This window comes from Macrosteles quadrilineatus, unplaced genomic scaffold, assembly GCF_028750875.1.
Source record: "Macrosteles quadrilineatus isolate MER2022 unplaced genomic scaffold, UCM_ALF_1.0 Scaffold_9__3_contigs__length_116548681, whole genome shotgun sequence".
Taxonomy (NCBI): Eukaryota; Metazoa; Arthropoda; class Insecta; order Hemiptera; family Cicadellidae; genus Macrosteles; species Macrosteles quadrilineatus.
In genome coordinates, this window is record NW_026542602.1 from 3,376,576 (window position 1) to 3,393,180 (window position 16,605).

The 16,605-nt window shown below is 35.4% G+C and overlaps 1 protein-coding gene across 3 annotated transcripts in view; it reads left to right on the plus strand.

The window, feature by feature from the left end:
• Positions 1-16,375, plus strand: part of LOC129002299 (collagen alpha-1(XVIII) chain-like) — a 392,307-nt gene extending 375,932 nt beyond the window's left edge. For 2 of the 3 annotated variants that reach the window (XM_054429990.1, XM_054429991.1), the window contains 8 exons: positions 1,283-1,411; positions 2,143-2,218; positions 3,059-3,147; positions 4,267-4,359; positions 5,059-5,190; positions 7,661-7,855; positions 8,721-8,836; positions 11,063-11,277. In XM_054429990.1, the coding sequence (XP_054285965.1) occupies positions 1,283-1,411; positions 2,143-2,218; positions 3,059-3,147; positions 4,267-4,359; positions 5,059-5,190; positions 7,661-7,855; positions 8,721-8,836; positions 11,063-11,189 (957 nt within the window). In that variant the 3' untranslated portion in view covers positions 11,190-11,277. Of the gene's footprint in view, positions 1-1,282; positions 1,412-2,142; positions 2,219-3,058; positions 3,148-4,266; positions 4,360-5,058; positions 5,191-7,660; positions 7,856-8,720; positions 8,837-11,062; positions 11,278-12,124; positions 12,267-12,811 lie in introns of those variants that run through there. The other variant, XM_054429992.1, reaches the window with a different exon arrangement.
• Positions 16,376-16,605: the final 230 nt, after the last annotated feature.

The window sequence follows — 16,605 nt, forward strand, 5'->3', positions numbered from 1 at the left end:
GTAATGATGGATTTCCTAACTAAATATTTATAAATTTAACAGTTATGATAAGAATCCGCTTAATTACAGTACCGTACCACATTAGTTTTTTTTTTGTTTTTACTTTGATTGACATTTAAATGTGTTTAATTTATTCCTCAAGGTGACCAATTTATTTTCATACAATTCCTTGTGTTTGTACCCCTTTGAGTTTACTCTACATATGTCAATACCAAACATAAATAAAACAACAAGTTGTAACAAATATTTTTGTTTAAAACACCAAGCTTATGATGATTCCAGAAGAGGAGTTGGCCTATGAAATTGTTGAAGAGGATCGTTGTTACAATTGCAACAAAGCAGGTCATTCTTATAGACAATGTAGAACTGAGAAAACAGAAGAAAGCAGAGTTTGCTATAAATGTGGGGGTAGTGGTCACTTTTCAAAAAACTGTTCGAGGCGTACTAAATCATACAACAAAAAGAAAAGAAGCAAAACAATACCTAAAACTGATCCATTTTCCTCTGAATTGAGTGTAGATTCAGATTCAGAGAATATTCCTGATGATATAGATGATTATTGCAGAGAAAGGTATTTTAAGTATAGGAGTTATCTAGGCAGTGAAAGCGAAGAAAAAGAAACACCAAAGAAAACTTTACTTTTTTAGAACGATAGAATTGAAAGTAAGTTAACTTTTCAGTAGAATTTGCTTTATTTTGTTCTGTTGTATTTAAGTAAAATTATTTACATTTTTACAATTGTAACAATTTGAATGGTAACCTTATATAAAACTGTTGTAACAAGGGTTTTTCTCAAGACCTACTTGTTATGTATAACATTCAATTATTATTTCAATTTATTACCTTTCTAAAATCAGGTATGATTATTTGTTTGCATTACGGTACTATATTCTGTTTTGTTTATTTCAGCTTAACTTAACCAATCAATAGTTTTAATAATAATTATGAAGTGATGTCAAACGGGGTGAAGCCTGTGGGTAACAGCTAGTGTCATTTAAACAGGAAATAAATAGGCTATGTCTTGTTAATGGAAAATTTTAAGTAAAAATCCAATAAGACAAATAAAAATTTGCTTAGTCTGCAGGTTTGCTGCATCGGAGGGTGGAAGTATTTTTTTTGTGCAGCAATGTTAATATTGTGTGGTAAAGTTTAAATTTTTTAAGTCTAGGGTTAGTAGGCCCTAAAAACACACAGTACAACACTAGTGTTTAATTTTTCCATTGACAACATTGATTTCAAAACTGTTGGTGGTGCCTTCATGAAGTCACTTTCACTTTTATAGCTGAAGGGAGACAAAGGAGAGCCTGGGAGAGACGGAGCAGCTGGTCCCCCGGGTCCTCCGGGTCCAGCACTGGGTCCCGGGTCACACTACGTACCCATACCCGGACCACCCGGCCCTCCAGGCCCTCCTGTGAGTATTTAACCGTATTTTCATTTTTTGTTTTGTTTTTGTTGCCTGTCACTATAGATTAGTATCATTATATGTGTCCATTGATAGAGCTAGATGTTCCATCCCCATGTTAAAGCTGCAGAGATTTCATCAGTTTTAGGATAAAAGTGTGTCGGTGAATTGAGCCACTAAAAGAGCCACTAATGTAAATTACCGATTTATGTTGAATACGACATATTTTTATCCGGAAGTCAAACTAATAGCGTAAGCTTTAGAATTTTTCATAACCTATCTCATTAACAAAAAATAAAATAGGAAATCAACAAACTGTCACACTCTATGAAATATTTTATGCACCTGTGTAAATTATTTGTGAACTTTGACGACCTTCGGAAGAAGTGATAATGTCCTTGAAAAACCTGAAGATGGCTCAATTATGAGCCGAAACTAGTTGTTACACAACCATTTGGATCGTCGACATTACAGGTATTTAAACCACTTTAATTACAACAAATTGTTGCTTTTATTTTGGTTTAATTAAATGTGGGGTTAAATATCTTGTTGTAATGCATATGCCATAACAGGCAGGGAACCAAATATCCATTAAAAATATATTGATAAATAAACCAATAAACTATTTCCATGTCAATGAGTTAAAGTGTATGAACTGAACTTAAGAAGTTAAAGGTAATTTTTTTGAGGTATTGGCTGTGTTTGTTGTACATTTCTGACACTAACTAAGTCTTTTTCAGGGGATGCCGGGAGTCTCAGTTCAAGGAGAGAAAGGAGAACCAGGAGAATCAGGAAGAAGTTTTGGGGATTCCACCGGTGAGAAACGTAAAAGTAAAAATTATAAATAGCTCTCATTATTACATAACATATTTAACATTTACAATTGTTGTTAGGGTTCATCCTGATAGTGCACTCCCGTTTCTTTGGGTTGTGGGTCTGAAAACTAGCAAGAATTACAAAATTTCAAATAATCAATAAAAAACAAAGTGTAAATAATAAGAAAATTAAAAATAAATTAATTTTGGTTGGGTTTTATTATTATAGTTGGTCTGTCCTCGACAACAGGATGTAATGGAGCAGACGACGACAGTTCAGAAGACATAATCTAGATCTTAGTTCACCCTTGTATGCAGATTGTCAAATCTAGATCTTAGAGTGATGCCCGTGTCATTGAAATGTGAGTGAGATTAGAGGCCAGAGTTGTGGATGCCTAGCAGCTATGCATCTTAAGTTGAATAGTAGTTTGCCTCAAAGATAGATAGCTGCTACGCATCCACAATGTCGGCCCACTCTTTCAATGTGGCTGTCATCATCAGAGGACCTAGATTTGACATTCAGAAGGCATAAATGACCATTTTATGAAGTAGATTTTTATTTAAGATTGATAGAATTGAAGATCAAAGTTATCTAAATTACGTAAACAAAATGACCACTGCCAATCTTTTTTAATCCAAATAGCCTTAAAATGCCAAATATTGATTAACCAATAATATAGGATATCCAAAACCACCTTGATGCTTTCAAGTCGATTAATTGATGTTTTACTGTATTATCCTGTTTTGTTTCCTCATACCGGAAGCAGAATTAAAACAGTCAGCTAACCATATAAAGATTGCATAGGGCCTAGTTGTATAATTTATCTCTTCTTTCTTATAGGAACACAAGGTCCGACTTCCTATCCGTCTCCAACATTGGGCACAATCACTGGATCGGTGACCTTCAAAAACCTTGAGGAAATGGCACGTGTAAGTATTTATAGGGAAAATGAAAAATGAAACAATAAAAAGCAACTATTATTCCTGTATACTGTATATTCAATTTATAACTTGATAATCTATCTTACGATATAGCTTCCCAAATATGGTAATCTAGCACTATACTGTAATTAATTAGGTAGTACTAAATAATGGAAATTGTTGTACCAGTGGATGTCAATTAGGAAAATGAAATAAAGGTAAAAATTAAGTGTTTAGTGATGACGGTAAAACCATGAACATCTCTTGGTCTCGCTCGGAAACATTGTCTCCCACGATCGTATCCCAATTATTGACGGCAAAATTGTAATCATCTTCCATTGCAGTTAAATCATTGATTTTGGTTTGTCCAATATATACTCACTCTTTCCCCAATGACAATAGTATTCCGAGTATTAAAATTATTTGGCTTACTTTTTTGACTTGTCGCTTGATAACTCAACCCTTTTAGCTGGTCAAAAGGTCAAATTACCTTTTGTCACCTGGTGGCCAAGTTTGTCCTACTTGGAGATCCAGTTGGATAAACTTGGACTAAAAGGTTCAGGTAATTTAATATTTTCATTTTCATGTGTCAAATAATTGGTCTGGAAACACTACAACAATCAAGAAGTTTTAGGCTAGGCTATGTTCGGGTTGAAAATCAAGCTGCTTGTTGACATAACCTTTCACAAACACCACTTGACAAAGTGACATAGTGGCATCTAACTCCCTTACCCTTTCTAACCCTTTGTAGTAGGGTTTCTTAGTGTAGACTAAGAAGAAATCAATATCTCAGACGGTCAGCTTATGGACGGCCTGTACAACCGCATGGCCATGATTTGGATTATCTATCAAAATCCAACTAACTACATAATATTATTCTATTTATTAATTCTTTTGGACCTTTTCTGTTAATTCACTACACTAGGTTTTAGAGCAATGGATTATTAGCAATATAAGTAGTAGCGAATTAAACTTTGGTTAGGTTAAGTTAGGTTACTATAGAGTTAGAAAAACCTAACCTAACCTAACCACATTCCACTAGTGGAAAATGGAAAAATCCATTCCTTTTACTACTGCTCGTTATGAAAGCCATAGATATAGTTGGTTTTAGCGAACATTCTGTTTCAGAAAGCAAACGTTAGTCCAGTTGGGACCCTCGCTTATATATTAGAAGAAGAAGCTCTACTGATAAGAGTCAACAGAGGTTGGCAGTATGTGTTGGTGAGTGCACTCATAACGTATTGATAGTGGAACTCTTTAGCAATGACTCTCTAAAAATCCTCAGTCTTACAATCTCCCACTGTGAGAAATGAATACTTAAGTGACCTTAAACACTCAGTTTCTGAAATCTCATTGACTGCCAATTTCTACTTATTAGCATCAATTCCTGAGAGTGCCAATCTGGTGAAAATCTCTTAAATTGTTCAGGCAGAAGTTCCTGACAACAACAACAACAACAAACCCACCAAAACATTGCAACGTTGGTCAACCCACATCATCTACAACACGGGATATTGGCAACACGGGGGATTAGAAGCTGTGACTTCTTCATCAGTGACACCTTTTACACACATATACATTTCATAACTCTCACTTTGGGCACTGAGTTGATTGTGGAGGACATGTTTACCTGATCTTGTTCAAACATATTTAGTGATAGTCACTAGTCAGCAGTAGAGCCTAGCCAAGTTTACAAAACTTGTTGGCGCGGCCCTAATGATCATTAGAAAATGATACACACACAACAAGGTATCGTAATCTAAACACAAATTTGTACATTTTCTAATTCTAAGGCCATTTGTGGCAGCACTTATTCGAAGACAGGTGATGCTAGGCAGCAACATTTCTGTCATATTTTAACTGTAGGCCTACGTACTAAGAAAAACATAACATTGGTTCAAATAACCATTTTGTTGACAGATGGGCCAGGTGATTCCAGTCAATGCTGATTTCCCAACCCCCGTCACAACTACAACCACTGAGAAATCTCATCCTCCGTTTGAGGCCTCCAACTTGTTAAACAATGTTCCAACTCAGTTGGACGGACCCGTGGTAAGTGGTGGCACGAGTGTAGAAAAACAAAAGATACAAACCATGAATGGATTAAATTACCTTGTGTTTCGCCAAGTGATTCCATTGCAATAGTTGAACTATACCGTGGTTTCCGAGTTTTTGATGGCTTGGCTTCATTGGCCAGTGTTATGACTATTTAGAAAATGTCACTCAGGTAAAAAATCCACCATTTTTAACTTAGCTGACCAAAATTATAAAAGTAGCAGCCGACAAACTTTTTCATGACACATTTCAAAACGCAAACAATTAATTTTACTTTATTTGGATATTTTTTGTAAATATAAAATATTTGTTTTTAAGCTTTTAAATATAACTCATAGTGTCCAAGACTCATTGACTTCACTCATATAATGTTTCAACCATATACCTGTACTCTAAGTAGGCTAAATGCCAAATGGCGAGTTATTTAGAAGTGAAACATTGAGTTTTTGCGCTGTTTTCATCAACACCAAGCTCTTCTATCTCTGTCTATAATGGCCGACTGTGCTTTAGTTCCTAGAATGTCAGTTGGATAGGCGTGCTCTATTGTGACTGTTAAAACTGTTATTATCGTTTTAGGAGATGTAAGTTGATTCTCTTAATATTTAGTCTAACAATATGTACACTGTGCCTCCCTTATAAGTGTGTAAGCTTAAAGATAGCACGATGAAACTACTCATGCCTAGCATATATTTGGCTCAGTATACCTTTGTTTTTGGCTTATAATGTTTTGGTTAAATGAACATAGGGGATCATTCCAGCAACACCCAACTATGACAATGTGATAGTTAGATACTAATTTAACATTTTACTGTTCATGCTAAGGGACAATCACACATGGTAAGTGCAGTATTTTGTTAAATGTTAAATTTACATTAAATATCTTGGTTCTCTCAACAATTGAATGCTAAGGTAATTGCTTAAAAGAACAAATAAAAATTTGTTTTGGTTAATTCCTGATATAATTTAAAAGTAAACTATTAATGCTTTGAAAATAACAGTAGTTATCACCTAGTGGTAAGCATTGCCTAGTCAATATGCATATGACTAGGCAACTGAAAGGTTATGGTTGCAGAATAATTTTAGAGGTAGGATGGAAGTGGAATAGCCTTAACCAATCTGGGCTATCAATTAATCTGGGCTATCAATTAATCTGGGCTATCTAACGAAATGTCCACATTAGAACAAAAGCAGCGCTTGCGAAAAGTGATGGAAAATGCTAATGTGCTAAGAAAAAAAAACAAAAAAAACATATACAATATACTAAACACTACGAAGGAATATACTAATAAAGTCTCTAAAAAATGCAATATGTGTATGCTTGATTTAAGGTTAAGTCTTTATTGTTGGACGATTAGTTATGACAACACTTTGGGGTTTCATAGCTGCCAAATTGGCTTACGCTTACAGCTACATCTTTTTAACCAACCCAACATACAAGGGCTACAGACATTTTCCTACCCGTGGAATTTGGCAGGGACTGCATACAAGAGACTGTTCTTGGAGCAGTCATTCAGCAGTGTCAAACTCAAATCAAACACTATATTTTTTTTTTGTCAATGGACATTTTCTTAGTTAATAGAACTGTTTTGGAGATTTGTTGAATGCAGTTGGCTTAGATCCAGATTAGTACGACTAAAAGGGACAATTTGTGGACACTCAATAGATTTTGCATAAACCCACTCTGCAATTAAATATTATCATTCTAGAAAATCGCTCCTGCCAAAAAAGCAGTCACTACAAGACTCGCATGACATTCAAAATTCAGCATCTGTATTTGACAGCCGACTTTGGCACTTAGGATTTTAACCCACCTTTACTGTTGATAACTAAAAACCGTGAATGTGCATGCTCTTTGCTGGGAGAGTGACTGTACTGGGTAGCGAGACAATACCGTCCTTTTATCCTTGGTTTTACTTTACTCAAAAGATATGCCTAAGGTGCCTGCTGACAGCCAGAAACCAAATTCAACTAACCCAACCCCTAGATTTATCTACCCATGTTTCAGTTCATTGATAATTGTTAGTTATTTACTGTTTCAGTTTAATGTTTTTAGGAAATTTCCCTATCGAATTTCTAATGGAAGGAATAAGCTATTATTAATATATATCTGGCATTAGGATGCAAAAGTAGATACCCTATCTATGTGGACATGCTGTAGCCAGTTGTTGTTCTAAGTGAACACACTGGAATGATGCACTCAAAAATGCGCTACGGAAGGAAATTAATTTTTTTTTTATTAGATGGTTGATGTCATAAAAAGTGCTATACTTTACATTACAACTGGTTGTTCTTTCAGTGGGGCTTTGATAAAAAATTTGCCTATTCAACATAAATATGAAATTTACATCAGTACTAATTGTAGTTCAAGTCAACTTCCATTTTTATTATAAGACGGACTACAGTATTTCTACTTGTAATATTAATAGTTAGTTAAATATTTTATTAAATCATTTGACAATAATTACAGCTGCGCATGGCTGCACTCAACGAGCCCTACACCGGAGGCATGAACGGACAGCGGGGAGCCGATTATTCCTGCTACAGACAGGCGAGACGTGCAGGTCTGCGCGGGACGTTCCGGGCATTCCTGTCATCCAGGATACAGAACCTGGACTCTATCGTTCGATTTACAGATTGGGACCTGCCTGTTGTCAATATTAAGGTAATGATAGAACTAAATAGAAGTTAACGGTTTAGTGTTTCTTGGTGATGAATAAAATTTAAAACAGTCTTCAGACATGAATTAATTAGATCCAAACGATGAGTAAAGGATGAGTGTTGAATGGGTAGCAGTAGCCTACCTATCGCCTGACAAAATAGAACTATGCAGAAAGAGTAGGCCTATAGGCTAATGATGTTTTACAAACATTAATAACAAATGATCGTAGGTAAAGTAGTGTAAGCAACTATTGTAATTAGCCTTTAAGAGACTCGTACAAGTTTTTAAGGCACTCACCAAAGCTCTTGCCTCTGCTTATAGCTCTTGCTTCTGTTGATGGTCTTTATGAGACACAAGTAGAAAATTTATCTTTACACGGCAGTTGCGTTAACTGCCTTTACTTAACTAAATAACAATTCATTACGGTTACCAAATTTGGCTTAATCTTAATACAGAACTGTACCCAAATAATAGGTCCTTTACTCTTTTCTATATAAAAATAGAGGAGAAATTATTATTGGTTCCATTGAGATGTATTTAAAATTATTAAATTGTCTTCCTAGTTTGTAGTAATTTACATTTCTTTGGTTGTGGTTTAAAATATTATAAATTCTTTTACCCATCAGATGTAGGTTTTATTGAAACAAACCCATTATCTTTGTCGTAATGTGATCAAACATTTTCATATTTTACTATTTTAGTGATTGTTTGGGCATACTAAAGTTAAAGTTAAAGTTAAAGTAAGTAGTTAAAGAAACTAAATTATGTTGGTCTCACAGTGGATAAAATCTTAGCTGAAAGCCCCACATTTGGTTTACACTGTTAAGTTAAGTATGGTTTACTTAAAACCCATGGACTCTTGTTTTAGGGAGATGTATTGTTCAACTCCTGGAAGAGTATCTTCACTGGTGACGGAGGCTTCTTCGCACAGCCTCCAAGGATATACTCCTTCAGTGGGAAAAACATTTTAGCAGACCCTTCATGGTGAGTAGCTTCCAATACTTATTAGACATAAAAACGCAGGTAAAAGGTTGACCCCTTTATGCTCCTGCGGTTGCCGCAGCGATTCTATAAGTACATTGACTCAAATGGGAGCTTTTATGCACTGTTGCGCGGGCCGCAACCACCAGTGCTACCAATGAGATAAAAGGGGACTTAAGTTAGACTAACTCTGATCTTCTTTACGCTGTTAAGCTAGGGCTACACTAGACAGGATAGGACAAGGACATAGCAATAAAACAGATAGGGAAGTTACTAGTGAATGTTTATTGTGTTATCAAATGAAGGCTGCTAAACCAGGCAGGACTTGATTGGGGGCAAAATTACATGTCCAAAATCTGGTGAATCCTCAAATTCTTGACGTGGTGTTTGATTTTGCCGTTTCTTTTGTCCTTTCCCGCGTAGTTTGTAGCTAGAGGCCCTTGGGCAACACCAGGCAGGAAATGAAATAGAAAGGACATGAACATGAAATTTTAGGTTAGATGCACACTCAGTCGCCTGCAACTCTTACTCCCAAAAGCAATTGTTCATCGCAGTTTCGTTTCTGTCTTCTGTCAATTACTAGCACTGTCATTTGTAATCTATTTTTAATTTATACTTCTTTGTCTACTATTCAGTATTAATATTATAAATGAAGGCTAGTTATATCGTACTCAAATTAAGTTTAAACTTTTCTTCTTAAATTAAGTCTCTAGAACTGAATGTTCTTGTATTAGGGTAAACTCTGTGCCAGCCAAATCTTTGTTTTGTGCTGTCAGAGCGGAATAAACAATTCTAAACATCTTATATGATTTATAGGTCTATTATACATACAGTAAACTAAAACTAGCTGTTGGCCCATCCTACGTACGGGAATCAAGTAGTCGATTAAAACTGAATATAATTCAGAACAGCTAGTTTACACACATAAAGAAACATTCTGACTTTTAATAGGGAAAATCATCTTTTAAACAAATGTCACGTGACCACCATTTCTTTCTTCCAATTATAGGCCTACACGATATGCATTTTTAATCTGATTATTTTACTGTAAAACATTGATTGTGTTGATTTGAAAAGCTTTGAAGTGAGATTGGCGGTTGATTCACACACACTGGTTTTAAGTACAGTAGCCACATATCACCTTACATTGCATACTATCACTTAGAGTACCTTATTTTACCTCAGTGGCCACTGAAACCTTAAGAGAATTTTGGCATCCCATTCTCTTCTATCCCTATCCTCTTCTAATGTTGGATCCCAGTCTGGAGAAGTCTTTCAATGATTGGTCCTCCAACTGGTCGTGTTACTTGTTGTTTTCCCTGGAATACATTTTAAAAGTTGATGTATCGTCTCTCCTCCAAGCATAGCCTGTCCATCAGAGCCTTTTACTACTGAAAAGCACCCATATATCTGGATGTTTTTAAACATAACTCTTAGCTATCTGTTCTTTCTTATCTCAACGGCTGTTATCTTGAAATGGCTCGGATATTTTCTCTGCAATTTTGGCCATGATCTATGTTCTCCACTATGTCTTTGTTAATATTTATGTATATTCAGTGTTTGTATTTGTAAAATTTCTATCCAACCAACAATATTTTAAGTAAGAGATGAAAAACAAAAAGTTAAGCTTAGCCTAGGACTGGCGATAATGCTCCGGTGTAGAAACCTAGGTCTCCACAATAAATCAATTGGATTGTGAGGTTAGCCTTAGATTATAACAGTATAAAATTATTTCTTTGACATTCCCTCGTTCTCCAAATTATCTTTATTTCAACACAAAAATCATGAAAATCCGTCAACTGGTTGATTCAGAATCGAGAAATAAAAAAACCTTGTCACGTTTTAATATATATGATGATAAAAACATTTATTTATATGTATGATGGGAGACTAACAGTTGGTCAACAAATTGCATTGTTCTTAAACCATATGACAGCAATTTTAAATCAAATAAAATTGAGAACCCACTTTGCCGACAAGTATTTTACCGTCTGTCAGTTGTGTTGGTCTTCTCGTAAAATTAAATGAATAAACTGTAAATATGGTCTGTCGTCAGGCGACTTGATCGACATGGGGTACTCGCGGTGAGGAACAAGTATGTGTGATTCAGGGGAATCATTTAATTATAGAGTGGAATGACCCTATATGTTTCAACTACCTTGCTGGTATTGCCTACTAGAGACACGCTGTGTTTATTTCCTAGGTGTCTCATAGTGTCTAATTGTGCAGGTCTAAGAAGTACGTGTGGCACGGCTCCCTAGTGTCAGGAGAGAGAGCCATGGAGCTGTACTGTGATGCCTGGGACTCGGGCAGCTCTGAGAGGTTAGGTTTGGCTACTGGTGCTGTCGAGGGCTAGATACACGCTGTGTTTATTTCCTAGGTGTCTCATAGTGTCTAATTGTGCAGGTCTAAGAAGTACGTGTGGCACGGCTCCCTAGTGTCAGGAGAGAGAGCCATGGAGCTGTACTGTGATGCCTGGGACTCGGGCAGCTCTGAGAGGTTAGGTTTGGCTACTGATGCTGTCGAGGGCTAGATACACGCTGTGTTTATTTCCTAGGTGTCTCATAGTGTCTAATTGTGCAGGTCTAAGAAGTACGTGTGGCACGGCTCCCTAGTGTCAGGAGAGAGAGCCATGGAGCTGTACTGTGATGCCTGGGACTCGGGCAGCTCTGAGAGGTTAGGTTTGGCTACTGGTGCTGTCGAGGGCTAGATACACGCTGTGTTTATTTCCTAGGTGTCTCATAGTGTCTAATTGTGCAGGTCTAAGAAGTACGTGTGGCACGGCTCCCTAGTGTCAGGAGAGAGAGCCATGGAGCTGTACTGTGATGCGTGGGACTCGGGCAGCTCTGAGAGGTTAGGTTTGGCTATTGGTGCTGTCGAGGGCTAGATACACGCTGTGTTTATTTCCTAGGTGTCTCATAGTGTCTAATTGTGCAGGTCTAAGAAGTACGTGTGGCACGGCTCCCTAGTGTCAGGAGAGAGAGCCATGGAGCTGTACTGTGATGCGTGGGACTCGGGCAGCTCTGAGAGGTTAGGTTTGGCTATTGGTGCTGTCGAGGGCTAGATACACGCTGTGTTTATTTCCTAGGTGTCTCATAGTGTCTAATTGTGCAGGTCTAAGAAGTACGTGTGGCACGGCTCCCTAGTGTCAGGAGAGAGAGCCATGGAGCTGTACTGTGATGCCTGGGACTCGGGCAGCTCTGAGAGGTTAGGTTTGGCTACTGGTGCTGTCGAGGGCTAGATACACGCTGTGTTTATTTCCTAGGTGTCTCATAGTGTCTAATTGTGCAGGTCTAAGAAGTACGTGTGGCACGGCTCCCTAGTGTCAGGAGAGAGAGCCATGGAGCTGTACTGTGATGCGTGGGACTCGGGCAGTTCTGAGAGGTTAGGTTTGGCCTCTCCATTGCTGCCTTCGTCTCAACTCCTGGGCCAGGTAAATGCAACATAATACAGTGGTTGTAAGCTAGCTTCCAGTCCTTTTCCAGTCCAGCCTTTGGATTACTAACTAAATAAATAAATCAAAATAACTAATAAATTCAGAAAGTAGTTAAAAGTGTTAAATAAAAAATCCCAGCTCAAATCTATTCTTAACTTGTCAGATGTATATTTACATAAAATATTATATCTTCATTTAAAGTAATTAGAATCTAAATTTAGTGATTGACTGATTATGAAATACTAATTAAACCCCTTACTAGAACATGCTGTAGTATTTATGGTGCTTGGGTTGCAGTTGTGGGGTGAAATATCAAATTAATTTTGTTTTGAACTTGTTGTGTGCCACTGAAACTCTTCTCATTGGTTAGTTAGTTACTTATCACTACTTCTCCCTTAATTTGTTCCTAAACTACGAGTAGATACTTTACCCTACAAAGAACTAAATTTGAAAGTTTTTTCTGAATTTTGTTGATTTATTTGTAAGCTTATTTAATTTACTGGTACAATTAATTAAAAGTGAAAACTTCCATACATTTTCAGGAACGATTTACCTGCGACCACTCGTTTGCTGTGCTCTGCATAGAAGTCACAAGTCATTCAGGTCGAAGAAGAAGAAGTTTAGACGATGCAGAACTGAGTGAAAGGGAGTACCTAAGGCTTCTTAGTGAACTGACTCTAGCGAACAATTTATAGTGATGAATCAGACTCGCTTAGTACAAGTGATGTGTAAATTTGCATATATGAACAACGAATGGACCCAGTTTTCAGGGTTTTCACCAAAGTAGGTAAGGAGTTAGATGAATTGTTAACATTTTATTATGCCAGTGGTTGGTTTAAAAAAGATGGATCTTTTTGTCATTATAGACTTGTTAAAGTTTGCAAATAGTTATTGAATGTTCAGCGTATGTTTGTGATTGTAGAGTTTTTATCCATCCGACAGGTAAATTGTATATTTAGAGTGGTATTTTTATTCATTAAAATACTACTATTTCGTTTAATACTAAATACAAAACGTTACTGTTAACACGTTCGCTGCGGGCCACTCGCCGGTGAGTGCTCTAGTTCCTTTCTGCCACGCTGAACGCTCACCGTTGAGTGCCAGCATCGCCTTTATTCCATTCAATTTCTGTGCAGCAGCACACTGGAAAGAACGGGTATTTTTATGTCTTTGCTCGGAATGGGTGCTTTATTGTGGTGTAGGTTGGTTGTAAATTTCCCCGTAAAATCCCCTCCTGCCAAGCTTAGAAATCAACTTGTTGTTCCGTACTTCTCCCTTCAATTAGCAATACAATGAGACCGGCTAGTTCCAGGCAGTGCTGCTATCTGTGAGTGTTTTAGCAAACCGTGTCAACTCTCGTTGTAGCACAGCACATCACCCCATGTCATTTACTATTCGTCAGACCGAAATATTTGAAAGCCAACTATTTTGGCGGGCCGCAGCAAACGTGTTAAAAGTAGAAATATGAGTTTTTTTTTTATTTTTGGTATTTTAGTTATTTTTTACTTGAATATTTTTTTAATCATCCGGATTTGTTTGTAGACCAAATAAAAACTTGCCGTGATCATTTCACAGGCAAGTTAGTAAACTTTTTCAAATCAACCACTCAATGTGCTACGGAAGATATACCTTTCTATTTGAATGTAAAATTTAAAACAATATGTTTGTATATAACTATACATCCCTGTTGATATACCTTTCTTTATTTATCAAACAGAGAATCAAAAACAAAATTCAGATTAAAACATATCCTTTGTATTTGGTAAGGAAACCATATCAATTGCCATATCGATGATCAAATCAAGATACGTTATTATCAAATAAAGTTTGTTATATTATTCATTTTCTTGGAGACGTCAAACTGTACTATTTTAATTACCACTTTAGACATACCTTACGTAATGATATTTTTACTAATATTTTTATTTTTATATATTGTAGATAGCTTTTATATTATAACCAAACTTAAATAATTAGCATAAGTTACTTTTAAAATAATTAAACACAAGTTTTGTTTAGTTTGCATTAAGAAACATCAAACAAACTTAATTTATTAAAATATTTTTAGTGATACCAAGACAATTTTTGAATTTTAGCTTACAACCGTTTTATTTAGGTGTTATAACTACCAGTGTGCAAGGGAACGTCAATCTTTACAATGTACTGTTTTAATAAACCTCTTAAAAATGTAACATCAAACACACTTGTGGTTTTATTGCTAGAAAAAGTATTTGGTCTTTGATTAACAATATTTTGTGCACTCAATATTACAATGAAATGTATTGCAACTACACCTACATTGGCACATTATTAAATAAAAATGCTTTACTAAAAATAGTAAAAATTAAGGATATTTTGTCAGTCATTCTAAAAATAAAATATTCTTTTATTCATTTTTTAAACAACACAAGTTTGATTGAATACAACTTTTATCCCTCGAATTATGTTTAACTGTCCAATTTTATCAACCAACATTTTACTTAACAATAACAATACAAAATGTGTTTGGAAAGTAAGAACAAAGGATTGTAATATTGTGTAAGCCATACACAGCCCCCTACTATTTTTCAATATCTTTCAAAACTTCAGTAAATATTACTCTGAATTTTCCCTCATTTTGGAACCTTATGTGATTTTTAAAGAAATTTCTTTCATGTTAAAACGTTAATCCAAAATATTTCATTTGCTCAATTGGGGATCTTGAAACATGACGATATATGTTTTGCTAATTGTTCATTTGTATTTTTACCTCTATCTCAGTTTAACTATCATGTATGCCAATTTTTCTAGCCATGTCGATTTACTAATCTACTATAATCTATAATCCCACCTCCTTATTAGTTACCGTAACATTAGTATGTTTGGTTGCGAGTCTCCAGTGTACAGCTTTATTTGTAGACTGTTATTATATGATGCTTTAGCATTAGACCCATTGACACGGGAATTATTTATGGTTTATCTACTGATGTACTATGTTACTACGTTATGTCATATGCATTTCAACTTAGTATGTCAACATCTAACCAAAACAAAACCTAAAAAATAAAAATTTGTGTCCTCTGCCTCCAAAAAGAAGCCACCATTGAATTAACCAATGCTGTCGGCTTATTTAAGGTGGGCCTTCCTGCCAGCTAAGCGACATATTATTAGGCTTAAGAAGTATTTTACAAGTATGGGGATCGAACCTATGCTTGTAGGAAGACTTGAAAGCTTCACTCGCCACCAGTTTAACAAGTATGTTTATATACAGTAGAGAGGGCCAAATCTGTGATACGAGATGAGTTTATCATTGCACCAGCAACCATGTCAAATGGAATTTACTGATTTTGTTATACACTTATCATGTTGCTTGTCAATTAAATGTAGATTAAGCAATAAATTAATAAAAAAAATCTAATTTAACCTCCTTTTGTCTTTTTAAACTTTTAGAAATAAAAATAGTTTACTGGAAAACACAATGGGAAAACCTCTAAGGTTATTAAAATTTTGTTTAAATCATTCGATTTTATGTTAAGTATAAAACTACATTTAGTCATAATTTATTAAATTAAACGTAAGTGCTTTAAACTAGATGTAAATATGTAATTTTATTCAAAGCTAAGATGGTTCAATCAGTTTGTTGGCGGGGAGACTTAATACATTTTTAGGCACAAAAGTTTCACAAAGTAATATTTTGAGAAACAACTTTTAAAAGAATACAATATTTAATTTTAAATATACAAGAAATTTCTCATAAATCAAATCTTAATGGGATTTTTTAATGAAAGTCATATTATTTTGGACCATTTTCAACCAACAGTACTTATAGTATAAAATGTACTTGAATGTAAAAATCATAGTATTTTAATTTATAAGTTACCGGGCCATAAAATGTCAGTGTTGGGTAAAATAGTGTATGTGATTTCAACAGGAATGATAATAACAAGCAAAGTTCCCTATCCAATGTATTGTACAGAAATCATATTTTGCTTGTTATTATTGTTTATCATTCTCATTGTTGGTGTTAATGTTAACTTTTAAATAAGGTCTTGTATATAGTAGAGTTCATTTATGGCGATGTAACATTTGTTTTACTAATCAATTTAGTTGAAGCTTTTGTACATAAATTTATGAAGATGTTAATAGTTGGATTTATTTACATTCGTAATCACCCTACTGTCTTGTTCCTACTTTAGACTCTTAAAACATAGTTACATTCTATTTTGTTCTAGTTAAAAAAAATGTGGAACCAGTACATAAAATAGTGCACTATACTTCAGAGGGTAATGTACAGAAGAAACACGCTCATGGGACAACCTTGCAAGTTCAGCTCTTTATGTTGTCTGGCAAATATACT